Below are 17,010 nucleotides of genomic sequence, written 5' to 3' on the forward strand. Positions count from 1 at the left end.
ACACATACATGTATAGATTAAAACAAATATTTATGTATGAATAGTTATACTTGTATTTAATTTAGATTATATATAAAATTATAAATATTTTATATTTAAATCTAACATTTTTCTTTAATAAACATGTATGTGTGTGTATTTATATATACATAATATATACACACACATATAGTATGTAATCATAAACTTTTATTTTGGATGCGATTAATCGTGATTAATCGTTTGACAGCCCTAAAATAAATAAGTAAATAAGTACGTACATATGTTCACACTTACATATGTATACATGTACATGTATGTATAAATGTATGTGTGTATATATATATATATATATATATATATATATATATATATATATATATATATATATATATATGTATGTATGGTTTTTTTTTTTCTTTTTTTTTCTGTTGTTGGAAAGTGTTCAAATACACAAAAATTCTGAAAAAGAACAGTGAGCAGTTTAACTCTTCAGGACAAAAAAGGGACTCATGAACTATCACTAAACAAAAACTAAAATGTAAACTTTTGAACGGGGTCATTTTTATTCAACTATTATTTTTTTCTTGTGGACTATGCGTAAATGTTTTTATGTGAAACATCTTCAGGTCAGTCCTAAATAAAAAATAACATGCATTTTGTATGATCCCTCTTATTTTGGTAAAATAATTAACATTTTGCAGATTCTGCAAGGTGTATGTAAACTTTTGACTTCAATTGTTTGTATAAAGTATAAAACACCCATGAAATCATGCTCTCTTGGTTTACCTGTAAGATAAGTTCCTAATATAGTTTCACAGACATATATATGCCATATTTCCTCTGTATGTCTAATGTATATCTGCAGTACCTATTCAAGTCAATTCTAAACTTAAAATAAACCTTGGGCGTTATTTGCATTAAAATACACAACACAAAATGTAATAGATAAACATCCAGAAATTTAATGCATTAATTGAAAAAAAATAAAAATAAAGCAAAGAAGGGCACTGCGGCTGAGATAGGGACACATTCACACCTAAAGCGTTCTGGATGTGGGGCCACTTGACACAGTTTGGGAGAGAAGTAAATACATTCCACAATATTAGGAATAGAGATCTGGATCTACAGTATATGCACTCCAGTTCAGAGGTGAGGTTGAGATTGAAGCTTCGTTCTTGAAATGTCTTTTTTCCCTTTTTATATACATGCTCTAAAAAAATTCAATCCAAGCAAATAGAGAACTTCTGTTTTCCATCCTTCTTCCATCCTGCAAATATCATATAGTGTTCTTATGAGCAACAAAGAATATGACAGCTTTACATCTTGACTTACTATGCACAAATCATTTTCATTAAACAAAAGGATAAAAGAGTAACAGAAAATGGCAGTCCGAGGAAGAGATACTCTATGTACAAGCCCTGAGGTATGTTCCCTCCTCAGATAAATTGTTGTGTATGTTTGTGAAAGAGATTGAAGGAAAAAAAAAAAAAGTGAGGGAGAGACAGACAAACAATAAAGAACGAACAAGTGTGTAACCGAACAAGGCAATTCCTTGATCTAGAAGTGCAACTGTGCATCATTGTCTTTAACTGGAAAGGGAACATTTATAAACTTTACATGTCTTTACAAACTGTACAAGTCCTATTATAGGAATAAAATGGCCTAAAGGTCCATATGTGGCACGCTGGATGAGCGTGGTCAGAGTTCAGAGGTTATCTGGGTGATACCGGGGTTGTGGGGAAGGAGGCAGAGTTTCGGGGCGAGTGGAAGGGAGAGGAGGGTGACAGACGACGAGGGCTGCAAAGGTCTCCATTGTGTAGTTTCCACAGCAACTCCTCGTTCTCCATAGATAGCCGTTTGTTGACCTTTGACTCTTTCTGTAGGGTCTGTTGAAGCATGGCTTGCTCTGTGGAGAGCTGCCTACAGTCAAACAGAAAAAAAAAAAAAGATTTAAAATCTCTGCTTTGAGAATTGAATACACTAATATTATAAACTAAACGCTTTGCTGGATACTCAAAGGAGCAGATGACAAATTAAACTCCTCGATTTGTAAACCTCGTGTCTACAAACTTTCTACTTACTTTGAAAGTGCAGCATGTTTGTCCATCCTAGCCTTGTAGTCCTCGTTCTCCTGCTGGACCTTCTTTAAACACTCTTCCAGTTTTAAATTATCGTCAATCTGAACAATGATAAAAACATTTGTGTGTTATTTGTTAATCAAAAAGTCCCTATACCAATGGTAAACCCAAAGTGACGTTAAAAAGGACAGTTTGTCTAGATATAGATGTCAGCAGTGTTGGAGAAAGTTACTATTAAAAGTAATGCATTACAATATTGAGTTACTCCCTAAAAAAATAACCAATTATGTTACTTAGTTACTTTTTATGGAAAGTAATGCGTTACGTTACTTTTGCATTACTTTTTAAATCTAGGCTTGCTTGCTTCTATTTTTGGCAAATGCAAAAGCCTTTTCACACCAAAAGCCTCAGGCTTAGTGTAAAAAAAACATTTACGACTGCAGAAGAAAGAATGTCAACTCTTCAGCAATAAAAAAAGGAAAACAAATAATATCTTGAGTAATTTTTGTTTATTAGTATGGCTGCATTGGATAATCGAAGGTTAATAAAATGGGATTAAATACATAAAGGATATTTGTACTGTTTAACATTTAATTATTGCAGGTTTGCATTGAATTTCACTGTTTTTGTTCATTTTGAGGAAAACGGTATCTGTTTTTTTAGTAAGTGAGATCATTTTTTTGCATGTTCACATTTATTCTAGAACTAAAGTAACATCTTACTCACAATTTCTCTCAACATTGGGGAAGGAGAGCTTTTAATAAATAAATGGGGGGGGGGGGGTAACGCGTTACTTATCTGAAAAAGTAACTCTTGTCAATTAAAAAGTAATGCGTTACTTTACTAGTTACTTAGAAAAAGTAATATTATTACGTAACTTTCGTTACTTGTAATGCGTTAGCCCCAACACTGGTTGTCAGTATAGATTTCTGTATGTTTGAGAGTTTAAATGTGGCAAGATACAACAGCTCTATAGTACTAGCCTTAAAGGGATGGTTCACAAAAAAATAAATTTCTTTGTTTTTGGATTTCCATGCCTTTCTTTCCCTTAGTCAAAAAGAAATTAAGATTTTTGAGGAAAACATTTCAGGATTTTTCTCCATATAGTGGACTTCAATAGGTGCAAACAGGTTGAAGGTGCAAAGGTCCAACTAGGGATGCACCGAATATTTGGCAACCGAAATTATAATAGTAACAACAGCTCTTTTTCGCCAAAATAAAAGTCAACGTTCACAAATGTTAGTATTGTAATTTTACTGTTGTTCTGTAAAATAAAATAAAAAAGTAAGACAAAAATAATGATAACAATCATTACCACAGCTCTATTAATACATTTATTATAAACTTCTCCTTTGCTCAGCAAGGCTGCATTTCACATTAAAAACATTAAAAACACATGCCTGATTCAAGAAGGGGGTCTTAAAAATGGCCAAAGAATATTATTTTACTAACTTATTAATTTTAAGTTAAATTGTGCTTTGTTGATAGGCTATAATGTCTACTAAAATGTTAAAAATGTTCAGTGTTGAATAAATATTTTTAAATAGTTTTTTTGGAATATTTTTTGGACATAACTGTAAAAAGCAAATATTGGCTATTTAATCTATGCAATGGTGAAAAAAATTGGCAAAATACATTGGGGAAAAACATGAAAAAATGTGTTCGGTAATCAGCCTTCATAATTTTGTTTGGCTTCGGCCAAAATTTTCATTTCAGAGCATCCCTAGTTTCAATGCAGCTTCAAAGGGCTTTACACGATCCCAGCCGAGGAATAAGGGTATTAGCTAAACGATCAGTCAAAAAAAAAAAAAAAAAAAAATGTTCTACTATTTAAACCACAAATGCTCAACTTGCACTAGCTTGACTTCACGCATTACATAGTCGGGTTGGAAAGATCACAGTACCGACCCAGTGTTTACAAAGTGAACGTGCAGACAAAGTCAAACACCCTTTACAAAAAGGGTAAAAACAATGATGTTGGACGATTTTGAAGTTGAAGGATAAAATTAGATGGATTTTTATTCTCTACACAGACAAAGAACTAGCCGAGCGTGCGCATCGCAGAGCTAGTGCAAGATGAGCATTTGTGGTTAAAAAGTATATAATTATTATTATTTTTAGAAAATTACTGATTGTGTTGCTAGACAAGACCCTTATTCCTCGGCTGTGATTGTGATCCTCCAGTGAAAAATCGCATTCCGGGTGGTAAAATACACATTTTTTGGTGGTGTTCCCCTGGTAAAATTAGCATTCCAGGGACTAAATATTATGTTATTGGGGTCGCTTTAACCCGCAGACATGAAAAACATCTCACGGCAACAGCGTTAAAGTAGAGACCTTTGAAACTCCACTGAAACTGTATTTTGGCTCCCACTGAAGTCCACTATCTATAGAAAAATCCTGGAATATTTTCCTCAGAAACCTTAATTTCCTTTCGACCAAAGAAAGAAAGACGTGAACATCTTGGACGACATTGGGGTGAGTAAATTATCAGGACATTTTTATTTTGGAAGTTAACTTATCCTTTAAGCCATCATTTGTGATTAATCGCTAAATATTTGACAGTGGCAATAAATTATGTAATGGGAATAAAAGGAAGCTACTTGACATGATGGCAGCTGACCTGGCAAAGGCTAATTACAGATAAAATGATACAGGCAAATCTAATCAGAATGTAATGGGCTGATAATGTCATGAGGGAGATACAGTGGCATATTTAATGCCTATGTATTATAATTGTGCATATTCTCACCAGTTTGTCCATCTGCATGAGTTTTTTGTCTTGCTGGTGTATCTGGTTGGTCTTTATTTCCAGCACGGCTCTGAGACTCTCCAGCTCCTGTTCCAAATACAGCGTGTGGGCGTCCTTCTGCACACAGAGAAACAGGTGCTCAGTTTGCGTTTCATGCCATCAGGGACTAAAAGGAAGTACATGGAGCAGCTCTACAGGTCACAGGCTTGGCATGAGTCACAGTAAATAGCTTTACATAGTCAAGATGGTTAATCAGATGTCCTGCTAGCCCTCAAAACCCAAGCATAGCAGAATAAAAACAGAGGAGCCAAGCAATTGTAAACATTTCTAATCTACTGCATTAGGACACAGCTATTGGTGTCAATGTTATTTATAACTATTAACTGTCATTTTTGTTATCCACATTATAGGGTAATAATGAGAAGAAACCAGTGTGTTCATAATTAAGATAATATAGTAAAATAATGTGGTAAGACACAACAATTTGCAATATCAAGCCGCAAAACAAGCTGTTTTGTACAGCTAAAAATAGCTGGACATGGATGAGACCGGAAGCCAGACCCATAACATTTACAAATGGCCAAACCCACTCTTACAGCAAAAAAATAAACAAAAAATGTAGATAATATACAAAAACTTAAAAATTAACTAAATGAAATAGACTAAATTGAAGTACTAAAATAAAAACGAACAAACAAAAAAATATTAGTACTAAATGTCAAAAACACATAAAATATTAAAATAAAAGCAAAGTCAAAATATTAAAGGATTTAAATTCAATTACACAAACTTTATTGCAAAAGTATTGCAAATGTTACCAGATTCTTGTCTGCCAGAGCTCTCCTTCGTTCCTCCTCTATTCTCAGTCTTTCCTTCAAAGCCTCGTTTTCCGCTGTCAAAGTCTGAATTTTCTCCTGTAAGGGAGAGAACAGTGAATAAATAATGACCAAAAAGCACATCCAAACGATTTTCAATTTGCAAATTAAAGGATTAGTTTACTACCAGACTCGCCCCCTTGTAATCCAAGATGTTCACGTCTTTCTTTCTTCAGTCGTAAAGAAAGTTTTTTGAGAAAACATTTTAGAAATTTTCTTCGTATAGTGGACTTCCATGGTGTCCGTGAGTTTGAACTTCCAAAATGCAGTTTAAATGTGGCTTCAAAGGGCTCTAAACCCTCTAAATCCCAGAAGTGTCTTATCTAGCCAAATGTTCGGTTATTTTCTAAAAAATGTACAATTCATACACTTTTTCACCGCAAATGCTTGTTTTGTCTTGCTCTGTGATGTGCATGCCTACTCAGTCCTACATCACTGATTTACCTTTTTTTGTAAAGAGCATTTGATCTTCTTTGCACGTTCACTGGGTCAGTAATTCTACAGCGATGTAGGACGATTTTGAACTTGGAGAAAATGAGATCATACAACATACCCTTACTGTCTTGAATCGGAGTGCACACAGTACGCATGCAAGACAAGCATTTGAGGTTAAAAAGTATATTTTCACTTTTTTTTTTTTTTAAATAATCGATCGTTTCACTAGATAAGACTCTTATTCCTAGACTGGGATCGTGTAGAGCCCTTAGAAGCTGCATTTAAACTGCATTTTGGAAGTTTAAACTCATGAGGACCATTGCAGTCCACTGTATGGGGAAGATTTCTGAAATGTTTTCCTCAAAAAACTATTTCTTTATGACTGAAAAAAGGAAGACATGAACATCTCGGATGACAAGGGGTTCAGTAAATTATCTGTACATTTTTGAACTAATCATTTAAGAAAATAAATAAGAATTCTATACAAGTTAAATTGTAAGACGGTGATGCATACATTGAGCATGGCTTCAGACTCTTTGAGTGTTTTATCAAGTTCTTGCATGTCCTGTTCATGAGTCTTCCTGAGCTCTGGAAAAGGAAAAAAAAAAAGCATTGATCTTCATTTGACAGAAAGATTAGATCAAAATCAAAACAGTACATTAAATGAAACAATAAACAATAGGCCTTTTGATGAGTGCTGTTAAATTACCTGCAAATGAAGTCTCATGTTCCTGTTTTAGTGTTGCTATCTGCTGAGAGTGTGCCACTTCCTGTTGGTTCCTCAATGCTTCTTGTTTTCTCCTCACATCCTCCACCTGTGAGTGAAAACCATACTCATCATCATACAATAGAAACACTAAACATACTTTTTTTGCTCAAGTTGTTATTGTTGAGCTGATGCAGCATCATGTAAAAATGTGTTTAGTTTAGTTAAGTTATGGATTCTATTTATTCAGTCATCCTTAATTAATTTAAAAAAGACAAGCATTTTAAAAACACATTCAGGACATGTGCTCACAATAAACCAGATGTAATATCGTGTGATTAGAGCAGTGTGATTTGAATAGTTTAACATGATTACATAACACTCGTGATTTCTGTGTGATGTAAGCGGAGCCAAGCCCAGGTGAGATCGTACCTGCTGCTGCATGAGCGCCCGGCATTTATCCGCCTCCCTCTGATAGGCCTCGTGTGTCTTGTCCCATTCTGTGGAGTAGAAGTCCTTCAGCCGATCCTCCAGCTGTTGTAGTTCTGTCTGATGCTGCTCCTGTAGTTTCTGAAACAACGCCTCCAGAGATACACGCACCTCTGCTTTCTCTTTTTCCAACTGCTCACAACATGAGATGGAGTTACCTGGAAATTAATTGATAGATTAATGCATGTTAGGAAGAAATGAATAGTTCTGATTTTCAGACCTCTCAAGACTACATAAACTTGGCTTTATCTTAGTGCCTGGTCTGGATCTAAATTAGCCTAAATCTAACATACTATGACTACTAGAAAGTAATGCTGGAATAAATTATGCCTTCTCTCTTTCAGTTTACAGCAACTTTTTGGACAGGTCTTGGTCTGAATCAAGGCTTTAAGGAATTTGGTATTAGTCTGGGTCTTAAAGACGTCGATCTTAATAGAAACTTGAACAGATTTTCAAAACCATCAGTACATGCTGTTCTGTTCATAGATTGTGACTACTAGAATCTAGAATGTTCTGATGGTTCAGACAAAACAGAATGCATCAGCTAATTTTAAAGAGTCAGTGAAAATCTAGGATAAAACCTAAAATGCAATGGTGGTAAAAATGTAAAGTTGTCAGAATTCTATTCTAGATTTTACTGACTCTTCAGTGAAAAAAAAAAAGTAGAAATCTAGAAAGTTTTGATGGTTAGTTATCTAAAGAGCAAATAGAATCTAACACAGAATCTAGAATGTACCAATGGTTCAATTTGCTAAAAAGAATAAAAACTAGAATATAACCTAGTGTAAATTTAAACGCCAGTACAAAATACTGAAAACAGTTTTGTTAACATAAATATAATTTTAAAAAAATCTAGAAATTTTTCTTGAAAGGTTGAAGCACAAAAATGACTAAAACTAAAGATAAAATCAAATATAAAAGCTTAATATTAAAAGATTAAAAATAAATATTAAAAACATACTGATAAGAACAAAACAGCACATAACAAATATCCCAAAACTTACAAAATAACTAAATAATATAATACAATATAATATAAATAAAAGCGAATTCAATATTCAAATATTAATAAATTATATAATAGTATATACATAAATAATAAAATAGGACTGATTCTGGAACACACAGATGGTTTAATTTCCTAAAGGATCAATAGTAATTCAAATCAATTCAGTAAAATCAAGATTTGAATCCTAAACATATTAGAGTAATTCTATTTTTACAATAAATAAATATATAAATAGAATCAACATTTACATCAAAATAGCATAATTACAAGTTCTGCAGAGTGTATTTAGGACTGCTCTCAAATTAAAAAAAAATTGAAAAAAGTATAAATGTAGAACAGAAATGTATAGAAATGGCAACTAACTGAAATAAAATACAGTTTAAGTTGAAGAACTAAAATGACACAAAATAAATTAAAGTTAAAAAGAAATATAAAAATAAAACAGTACATAAAAATCCCAAAATGTAAAGATTAAATAATAAAATAGTACATTTTGGGATTTTTATGTGCCGTTTTATTTTTTTAATAAATTATTATTTATTAAATAAATAAATGTTTATTATTTATATTTAGTACATTCTAGATTCTATTGATCCTTTAGGGAATTATTTATATAATTACATATATTCCCCAAAATATCAATAGAATGTAATAAATATACAGTAATTAGATAAATATTCAGTCAAATTAAGATTCAGTCAAACTAAAATTACTAAAAAATAAATTAAGGCTAAAAAGAAATATTAAAAAAATACTAATAAAAACAAAACATCACAATTTTTTTTTTAAATTCACAAAATGTAAAAAATAAATAAATAAAAGCCAATTTATTATTTAAACATGAATAAATTCTATAATTGTGTGTGTATATATATATATATATATATATATATATATATATATATATATATATATATATATTCCCTAAAGGATCAATAGAATCTAGAATGGAATTAATTTACAGTAAGATTCCTCTCAAATTTTCAATGGACATTTAAGTCCAGCACACGTGTTAAGCGGCATATGCTTCTGAAGCCTCAGGACAACTATTTCTCTGAATTCTGTGAGGAAAAGGGCACTGAACTTTAGGAGCAGAGTGTCATTTGGCCAACTGCACCTTCAGACTTGCATTCAGAAGCCAGTGTGAGTGAAACATTCCTCATACGCCACACACATCCCTCACACTTGTCCCGAAGCCAAAGGCCATGACAGTGCATGAGGCTAGACTAATTAAACATAACAAGCTGCACATCCTTAACATTCTACAGCATTAGAAATGTGTGTGTTTGGGCTTGCCAAGAATGTATGTGTATTTGTGTTCAAGGTACAAATGAAATGAGGAGTCATATATTGTTGCTAGCACACACAAATAAAAACACCAACTCCAAACACAATGAAAGGCCGTCAGATGTCTACAGGGCGTAATAAAACAGGTGGAGTTTGATTGCCATGTGGCTGATAACATCAGTTTCCCAATTTCCAAACAATGAGCTGTATGCGTCTATCAATACGATGCTCATCAGAACAGACAATTTAACAGGATAAAACATGAAACAGCCTCACTCTGGAATGTAGAGAAGAACATCATCCAAGAACATATACGTGACTGGCAAATCACAGCAAGGCAGTAAAGCTTCAAAATAATACATATATCACTAGAATTTAACATTTTCTAAAATGTTTAACATTCGATGATATTCTGGCCCCCACATACAATTATCTGTGAAAAAAGTGCTAAAAAATTTTGCAATTCCAAGTAGGTGTGACCTCAAAACTAGACATTCACGCAGACCTATTTTATCAGAATTGTGCCCTTGAGCAAGGCTGTTATCCCAAGGTTTCTCACAGAGACTTTCCTTACAATTAGTGTTTTTCAAGTCATTCTGAATAAAAGCACCTGTTAAATGACAGCTATCTAACGAAGATGAAAGCTTACGGTCTGTGAGCCTTGAGAAGGGAAATAATAACTAAGCCTCTGTGTGTGACTGGACATGTGTTGCTTACCCAGTTGATCTCGCAGGTTGTTGATTTGGACGGAAAGTTCTTCCCTCTGTTTGATTGCCACATCACGCTATAACAAATGACAGAAGAAACAAAAACAAAAATTAGTTATTCAAACAAATCATAAGAATGTAAAAGTACAGCTGGCAATAAAATGTCTAACTTAAAGTTTTAGATAAAGAAATATAGTAGTATTCAACTTATATAGTAAACAGGAAAAAATAAAATGATTTTCTTTAAAAAATATATTTTTCAAAGGACAAACATTCCATTTAGATAAATAAAAAACAAGGTCATAAAAATGCATTTTTTTTTTAAATAATACAAACGTTTAATACACAAAGATCTGCTGTTTTAAATATTTTTAGATTGTCACAATGCAATGGTTCTTAAAACATTTTCAGGTGGCAGATCAGTTCAACTGAAAAACTAAAATGTAGGGGACAGTGTTTGTTAACTAAAACTAAACAAAAACTAAAAAATAACGCATTATTGCCAACAAACATGTGTTAATAAAATAAATAAATAATATTAGAAAATTAACTTTTTATTATTAAAAATAAATATAATAAATACTAATACAAATAAAACAGCACAAACAAAGCTAATTCAATGTTCAAATATTAATACATTTTGGAATCTAGAACATACAGGATTAAGTCTATTCTTACCAAAAATAAATAAATACAAATTAAAACAACAGTACATTTATATGTATACATATATAACAGTACATAAATACATATTTACTTCAGTTAGGATCCCTCTCAAATTTTCAATGGACATTTAAAAAAATTAAAGTAATTTTTTTATTATAATATTTAAAAATAAAATAGATTTAGATAAACTTAAAATTGGAAATTTTCTTGAAATATTACTTAAAAGGTTGAAGCAAAAAAAGACTAAAACCAAAGATAAAATATAAAAGCTAAATATTAAAAGCTTAAAAAGAAATATAAAAAACAGCACATAACAAAAATCCCAAAACTTAAAAAAAAAAGCTAAAAAAACTAAAACTAAAACTGAAAATGTAAAAATAATAGCTAATTCAATATTCAAATATTAATAATTTCTGGGTACTACAATATACTGGATTAATTATATTCTTAACAAATAAAAAATGAATCAACAGTACATTTATATTAAAATCACATAAATACATAATTACTTCTGTGGAGTTCAGTTAGGATTCCTCTTAATTTTCTATGGCATTTAAAGTAGTTTAAGCAATTTTTAATTATAATATTAGAAAATAAATGTTAGATTAACAGCTTAAATAAAAAATGAGAGATTTTCTTATAAAAGTTGAAAGGTTGAAGCACTAAAATACTAAAAGTAAAGATAAAATATAAAAGCTAAATATTAAAAAATTTAAAAGAAATATAAACATACTAAAACAGCACATAACAAAGATCCCAAAACTGAAAATATAAAAATAAAAGCTAATTCAATATTCAAATATTAATACATTCTGGAATCTAGAACATACTGGATTAATTCTATTCTGAACAAAAAATAATAATCAACAGTACATTTGTATTAAAATTACATAAATAGATAATTACTTCTGCAGAGTTCAGCTAGGATTTAAAGTAATTAAAGTGATGTTTAATTATAATATTACAAAATAAAATAAATGTTAGATGAAAAACTTAAAAATTAGACATTTTCTTGAAATAAAAGTTGAAAGGCTGAAGCGCTAAAATGACTAAAACTAAAGATAAAATATACAAGCAAAATATTAAAAGACTACACAAAAAGAATAGACTACACTAAATAAAATATTTAAAAATAAAATAAAATAAAACTAAAATGGTACATAACAAAAATCCAAAAACTATTCTTTTTGGCAAAAAAAAAAAAAAAAATCTAATCAACAGTACATTTATATAAAAATATTACATAAAAACATAATTACTTGTGCGGAGTTCAGTTAGGGTTCCTCTCAAATTTTCAATGGACTTTAGATGAACAACTTAAATAAAAATGTGAAACTTTCTTGAACTAAAATTTGAAAGGTGGAAGCACTAAAATTACTAAAACTAAAGATAAAATAAAATATAAAAGCGAAATATTTAACGATAAAAAGACAAAAGCACATACATTTTAAATGAAAACTGAGAATATAAAAATAAAAGCTAATTTAAAATATTGATAAATACTATAAGAGTATATAAATTTACAATCGCTAAAAGGCGAAACCACCAAATAATCTACATTTTGCAAATTCATTAAATTGAAATTAGCTACTGCCACTCACAGCCAGTGAACTTAAATGAACCCACTGTTTTCTAAAGAAGACGACTCAAATATTTTTTAATCACACATTACTGTTAACATAATTAGTTCATTAGTTAATTTACCATTGTTACTTACTAAAATTCCTAAAAACTCTTAATCCAACCTCAAACATATTATAAAGAGCCAAAACACTTCTTGATTTATTTTTCACAATGAGTACACACTCTCATTTGATCACAAATATGAATAAAACACTACAATCCTCAAGCATTTGCAATGATATCAAACATGTACATGTAACTCTCAGCTAGACACCATCAGTATTGGCAGAATGTCTTGTTGTTGTTGGATAAGACCCATCTCAATCAGTTTCTTATCAGCAGACATGATCAAGGGTCAGTGTGCGGCTGATTTTAAATGTTCCAAGAAAGACGTATGTGTGTGTCTGTGATTAAATGACGCCTAGTATTACAGTAACCTCTGCATACAAGCCAAAGATCACACAGCCATAGGAGAGATTACCATGTCCTGTGATAAAGACTGCCAGAGACACGTGATACACAAACTTAACAGAACATGCTGACACACAAATCTCCCATCCAACTAGAGTCAAACTCTCTTATTATGGTTACTGTAGGCTACTCGCATACACTCGGGTTCACGGCCTGAGATAAGAGGACAGGAGCTGACACCACTGAACTACAGTATACAAAAACACACTTTGCATGGACGGAACAGACAAAGTACACCTTATGCAGACTCAAAACCTCAGGGAAAAAGCAAGCACGTGATTTTGAATGTTCAAACTGAAGATTACTCATGTTGTTTATATAACACAAACCATAATAAATCCCTTAAGAAGCCGAACGATGGTTTGGTTGATGAACAGGAAGTTAAGGATCAAAAAGTGCCAACACTTTGAAAAAGGAGTTACTGAGAAACAGAACAGCAAGTAATCGCAAAACAACTAATCAAACTGAAGAAGAACTGCACCTTGTGATTCTTTTTGGAGCCAGGAAGCTTCTTCAAGCCAGGTTTGCTCCCAGAGGAGCCCATCTTCTCCTCAAACTCCCGCTCCTGCTCTCTCCTCTCCACTACCAGTCAAACAACCCAACAACCTTCAACTACTTTCCTCCTTCTCTACTCTAAAAACTGGTCTGTCAGCATCAGTCTCCAGGCACGCTGCATATTAGAAACCATTCCCTCCCTATCAGAGACCTGCCCCCGTATTCCTCCTAAGAGAGAGGGACTGGAAACTCAGGTAAGAGAAAATGGAAAGATGAATGTTGAAAGAGTCGGTGGAAAAGTCAGTTCTGCGGTTATGAAGAAAATCTTTCTTTTTTATGGGCAAGCAATTGGATTGGCTCTTACTGATATATACGGAGACCAAAGTAATAGATGAATCACATTTTGCCAGTGTACACGGAAAGAAGTAAGTCCAAAAGGTGATATCAGAGTTATATAACAAGGCTGTTCTATAAATGAGATTGTGCTTGGTGTATTGGAGTTTATATAATATTATAGTCAACGTGGGAACGGTAACATGGCAGAAGACCACAGGTCTGCAAAGCTGTTCAGTAGGAAGTTTAAATATAAACACGGGGAAGAAAGATATGTATAAATAGAAGTAAATAGAAAGGAAAGTTGAAATATAACATTTTTAGTGGACACTTCTGGCATTTTCCATAAAAAAAAAACCAGCCTTAAAAATGACACGTGACTATATTCCATGAAATATGGTAAAGTGCAAAGTGGTAGGCGGGTACAGAGAAACATTACTCTAATGTTTTCAGCGAAACAGCTGTGAGGTAGGAAACAAACCACACCCCTTTTCCAAACCCCGCCCCCTGGGGCTCAGTAGCAGCTGGTGCATTCCTCACAGCAACATCTCACCTCCTTTGTGCTCACTATCAATCACTGTGGGTGACACGAGGGCTAAAACTGTCAACTTTCCCCAAAGTAAAGTCTCCTTTTATTCATGAGTGGAAAGAAAGTGAAAGATTTGTGTTTTCTAGACAGTATGTGACTCTATGTGGCATTTCTGAAGTAGAAGTGCAAAATTTGTGAAGTATCATAGCTGTTTGGATAAGGAGAATTGATGGTGGCAAGGCTTGCTATTATTGAGAGATAAGGAGATAAGATAACAAATTTGCATTATATATAGGACGCTGAGGAATGCTTGGAATGTAATGCCTTAAAAAGAAAAAAGGCTGAATTAAAGTATAAGAGAAGTTAAAGATAAAGAAAGAAAGAAATTAAGTTGTGGGTTTAATTGTACGCCTGGGGTGAAGATTACTAGACTGGGTGTGGGGTACGCATTGAGTAACCCATTAACGTAGTTATACTCACATTAGCACACATTAAGCCTATAAGTTCCCAACTACAAACCTAGCTAATAGTGTTTACCTAGAGATCGTTTCAGGAAGATTAAAGTAAATTTAAAGTCAACATGAAATCAAAATGGACCCTATTTACTTTCTTTATACGTGCTCCTAGCCTTGTGCATGATTTATGGGTGCACATTATTTCAGAGAAAAATGTTTGTTGTCACAGTCTTTCAACTAAATGCATTTTTCCACCACTGGAACGCCTTTTTTGGCTGCCGTCAGTGGGCCTTCTTACTTTTCAGCTTTCTCCAACCTACAGTTGAAGTCAAAAGTTTACATACACCTTGCAGAATCTGTAAAATGTGAATTATTTGACCAAAATAAGAGGGATCATACAAAATGCATGTTATTTTTTTATTTAGTACTGACCTGAATAAGATATTTCACGTAAAAGATGTTTACATATCATCCACAGGAGAAACCAATAGTTTAATTTAGAAAAATTACCTTGTTCAATAGTTTACATACACTTGATTCCTAATACTGTTTTGTTACCTGAATGATCCACAGTTGTGTTTTTTTTTTGTTTAGTGATAGCTGTTCATGAGTCCTTTGTCCTGAACAGTTAAACTGCCTAAAAATCCTTCAGGTCCCACAAATTCTTTGTTTTGAAGGTTCAAATTCTCACTGATGCTTCAGAAGGCAACATGATGCATTAAGAACCGGGGGTGAAAACTTTTGAACAGAATGAAGACATTTTTCTTATTTTGCCTACATTTTTAATTTTTTATTTAGTACTGCCCTTCAGAAGCTACAGAAGATACTTGTATGTTTCCCGGAAGACAAAATAAGTTCAATTTACCCTGATCTTCAAATTCAAAAAGTTTTAACACACTCTTAATGCTTCATGTTTGAACCTTCTGAAATAGTTGCATATAAGTCCCTCAGTTGTGCTCAGTGTGATAAATAAAAATCAGATAAATCTCAAAATCGTACAGCCATTGTTGGAAACGGGTTAAAATACACAAAAATGCTGAAAAACCAAAGAATTTGTGGGACCTGAAGGATTTTTTCTGAAGAACAGCGGCCAGATTAACTGTTCAGGACAAACAAGGGACTCATGAACAACTATCACTAAGTAAAAAAAAAAAGCTCTGGATCATTCAGGTAACAAGACAGTATTAAGGATAAAGTGTATGTAAACTTTTGAACAGGGTAATTGTTATAAATAAATTCAACTATTATTTTATCTTGTGGACTATATGTAAACATCTTTTATGTGAAATAGCTTTTTCAGGTCAGTACTAAATAAAAAATAACATGCATTTTGTATACATTTTGGTAAAAAATAATGTGTATGTAAACTTTTGACTTCAACTGTATGTGCTACATAGAACTACCAGTCCATTCTTGTAAGTTTTTCATGATCCACACAACTCTAGATGAAGAAACTTGGATGAAACATTCAGAATCAAAGTTTGTTGTCGAATACCTATTATCTTAATTCACTTCCATTTGAGTGGATGTACCATTTGTATATTCTCACAGGCTTTTACCTTTCTGGCCTCAATCAATTTCAACATTCAAAACCGAGAAATATTCCAGCCAGTCATGCAGGAAATAAAAGACAGCTCATGCTTTCAGATGATCACACATCATCAGACAGTGTAGCATATGAATCAATACAGCATTGTACGTCAAAATGATTTTACTGTCAGTGGTTCTGCCTGAGGGCCTATGAGGGCGGGATTACGCTTAAACCTACTCTGTCAGATAAGCTGAAATGCAAAACAGTAGGGTGTTACTAAATACCCCAATCAAATGAACAGTACGTGTCAGAGCGATCAAAGCTGACATTATATAATTGGATGTAGGGCTTGACACTATGACCTAAAATCAAATTTTCTATTAATTGAACGTTTTACTTCAATTACAGTTGAGGTCAGTAGTTTACATACACCTTGCAGAATCTGCAAAATGGTAATTATTTTATCCAAATTCATATTGTTTTTTATTTAGTACTGACCTGAATAAGATATTTCACAAAATTTTTAAATTTATAAAAATTACACGTTCAAAAGTTTACATACACTTGATTCTTAATACTGTGAATGA

General features: G+C 32.4%; 1 protein-coding gene across 1 annotated transcript in view; it reads right to left on the bottom strand.

The window, feature by feature from the left end:
• Positions 1-942: 942 nt before the first annotated feature.
• Positions 943-17,010, bottom strand: part of mtus1b (microtubule associated tumor suppressor 1b) — a 74,602-nt gene continuing 58,534 nt past the window's right edge. Inside the window, exons 8-15 of the mRNA XM_073842193.1 lie at positions 10,331-10,397; positions 7,261-7,475; positions 6,832-6,937; positions 6,637-6,710; positions 5,631-5,726; positions 4,813-4,929; positions 2,064-2,161; positions 943-1,902 (exon numbers count right to left, since the gene is read on the bottom strand). Coding sequence (XP_073698294.1) covers positions 1,695-1,902; positions 2,064-2,161; positions 4,813-4,929; positions 5,631-5,726; positions 6,637-6,710; positions 6,832-6,937; positions 7,261-7,475; positions 10,331-10,397 — 981 coding nt within the window. The 3' untranslated portion in view covers positions 943-1,694. The remainder of the gene's footprint in view (positions 1,903-2,063; positions 2,162-4,812; positions 4,930-5,630; positions 5,727-6,636; positions 6,711-6,831; positions 6,938-7,260; positions 7,476-10,330; positions 10,398-17,010) is intronic.

The sequence above is a fragment of the Garra rufa genome, chromosome 6, assembly GCF_049309525.1.
Source record: "Garra rufa chromosome 6, GarRuf1.0, whole genome shotgun sequence".
Lineage (NCBI taxonomy): Eukaryota > Metazoa > Chordata > Actinopteri > Cypriniformes > Cyprinidae > Garra > Garra rufa.